Here is a 2314-nt window from a genome sequence, read left to right as displayed (position 1 = left end):
CTTAAACCTGGGACGTCCTAGGAAAGCGGCTCCATCCTCATCTGGGATCTCAGCAGCGGGGTAAAGTAGGGATATTTTTGAACTGCTTCATAAAGCTCTTTTCAAAAACGTCCAAAATTTTGGTGCAAAATTCAGAAAGCTCTCAAACGCTTAAAGCAACTCGTAGCTCCGTCGCAAGTGCGCGATTGGATGTGAATGATCAAACGTATATCACACACAAGTGTCATTGTACATGTACTGTATGAACTACCAAAGGACTAAATAAGTTTTTAAAACACTTTTCGAAAACGTTAAAATTCGGCTCAAAGTCCAAAACGCTATCAAATTCTTAAGTAAAATACAAAGAATACTAGTGTGCTATACCAGAGTCCACCCCTGTGCCTACACCACTGTAGCTTCGGGTCCGGCCGCGATGGCAATATCATTCAGGAGTCCAGAGGTGATTAGTTTACAATTATCTTTAAGAAAAATTCATGCAGCGCTAGCACCCTTCTTAATACCACTCCAAAGATCGCCCCAGAATCCAGATCCACTAAGTCCTGACCGATGAGTACGTAGAACTTCACCATGAGACACATGTAATGTTGCTCCTTTTCCAGATTCATAGACCGTAACAAGTTTCTTGTAATTCTCAGGATGGAAATAATGCGAGTGGCCTTTGTTCAACTGATAGTGGCTCAAACGGACGGGTTTGCCATGTAGGACTTTAAGAGCCTGCGCATGATTCAAATCGACAGAGTATTCCTTGTACATCTAACTTATATACAGAGCGAGAGACAAAGAGTATGTCGAAGAATAATAAATCTATAACACCCAGACTGGATGAGATCAAAATAATATTACTCGTGATATTAATTTAGGAAGGGATCAGGACAATCTATCAGACACTACGATTAAGTTATACACCAGGCAACTGGTCAAGCTCTACAAAGCGGGAATTTTGCGGAAGAGCGATGGTCCCTGAAGGAGTTCATCGCCAATATTCATTTTCCAAACAAATTCGACGATGCTTCTTTTCAAAAGACTTTCGAGGTTCAGAACTCGAGCATCATAGCGCTTTTGATGAGCATCTATACAAGCAAAGAAAGTCTGATACTAACACTGAGCGCCATTTAACTACTACAATACGATTCGAAAGGAATTGAGTAAGCAAAACAAGGCTGCAAAGCTGGATAACGAACTGACGCCTGAGGAAGAGAAGAAATACATCAGCTATGAAGAGCTTATGTCTGTCCCTGGTAAAGTTGCAAAGGTGCTCAACGAAACGTATGGTAAAATATTTCTCTCTCGATCAGAGTTTGAGCAGCTAGCCAAAGCTAAGAGAACTGATTACTTGAACTCGTGTTTGATTACATCACGTTGTGGTTGAACGTGCACTATCCACTTCGTTTGGTATGGCCAAGTGTCATGCTCACCCCTGAGGAAGGTGCTAAATATCTTCAAGGAAACGTTTTACATCTGAATGATTTCAAGAATGTTCGGCTCATGGGACCGCAAACGATTCAGTTGGATAGTACTACGATGAGCTTGATCAGGTCATATCTTGAGTTCTTAACTAACACGGTTAGAGAGCAGCCTAACAAATTCCTGTGGCGCATTTTCAATAGACAGCCTACTCCACCGCACCATGGCTGCTAACGCGAGCTACAACAAAATCGCAAATCGATTAAATGCATCCAAGCAAAACGCATCAGATGAGCCAGATACATGTACATCCTTTGAATCGGACGCATCGTTTAAGCTTGATCCAGTACATGTATCTGTTGCAAAGCCTGCTGCAAAGCCTCTAAGGCTCGGTTTTATATCTGCCCACAATAGCGGGATGGGATGCCTGCAATTTCGAGAATCCGCAGGACTTCCAACCCGGTGTTATAGACAGGTGGCTCGTGTCGGCGGTGTGTGCTGCTGTTGAGATGAGCGGGATTTGTGTATCCCAAGACCGTGCCACACAACGTCCCAGTGGGACGAGTAGGGGTGTCAACCCTACAGGTCATCCCAATATCCCGCAAACTAGATCGCTGATTGGTCCATCCCTCTTTTGGGACGATATAAGACTGAGCCTAAGCAGGCCTAAAGACCGTCGGGAACACATATTCCATGGAGACTTTACTCGAGAAAATGTCACAAGCACAATATAATATCTGATCAACACAAGACCATGCTGACGAGCACAAGTACAGTGACGAGACGAGATAATAGCAATGCATGATCGTACATTGTACCGGGTAGTAACCAGACCATTGGGAAAGTTCGGGAAACGCTCTCTGAGGCAAAGCATTGTCCCGTATATTGGATACAGAGCGTGTACTGTACC

General features: G+C 43.6%; 1 protein-coding gene across 1 annotated transcript; it reads left to right on the top strand.

The window, feature by feature from the left end:
• Window positions 1-1006: 1006 nt before the first annotated feature.
• Window positions 1007-1638, top strand: PITG_21438 (uncharacterized protein; the record flags this gene model as incomplete). Its single annotated transcript, XM_002894825.1, has 3 exons — window positions 1007-1032; window positions 1147-1341; window positions 1404-1638. The coding sequence occupies 3 exons, from the start codon at window positions 1007-1009 to the stop codon at window positions 1636-1638; spliced, it is 456 nt and encodes a 151-aa protein (XP_002894871.1).
• Window positions 1639-2314: the final 676 nt, after the last annotated feature.

This window comes from Phytophthora infestans, genomic scaffold, assembly GCF_000142945.1.
Source record: "Phytophthora infestans T30-4 supercont1.407 genomic scaffold, whole genome shotgun sequence".
NCBI classification, from domain to species: Eukaryota; Oomycota; class Peronosporomycetes; order Peronosporales; family Peronosporaceae; genus Phytophthora; species Phytophthora infestans.
The sequence above is the reverse complement of the archived record's forward strand: the minus strand, read 5'-3'. Positions and strand labels throughout refer to the sequence as shown.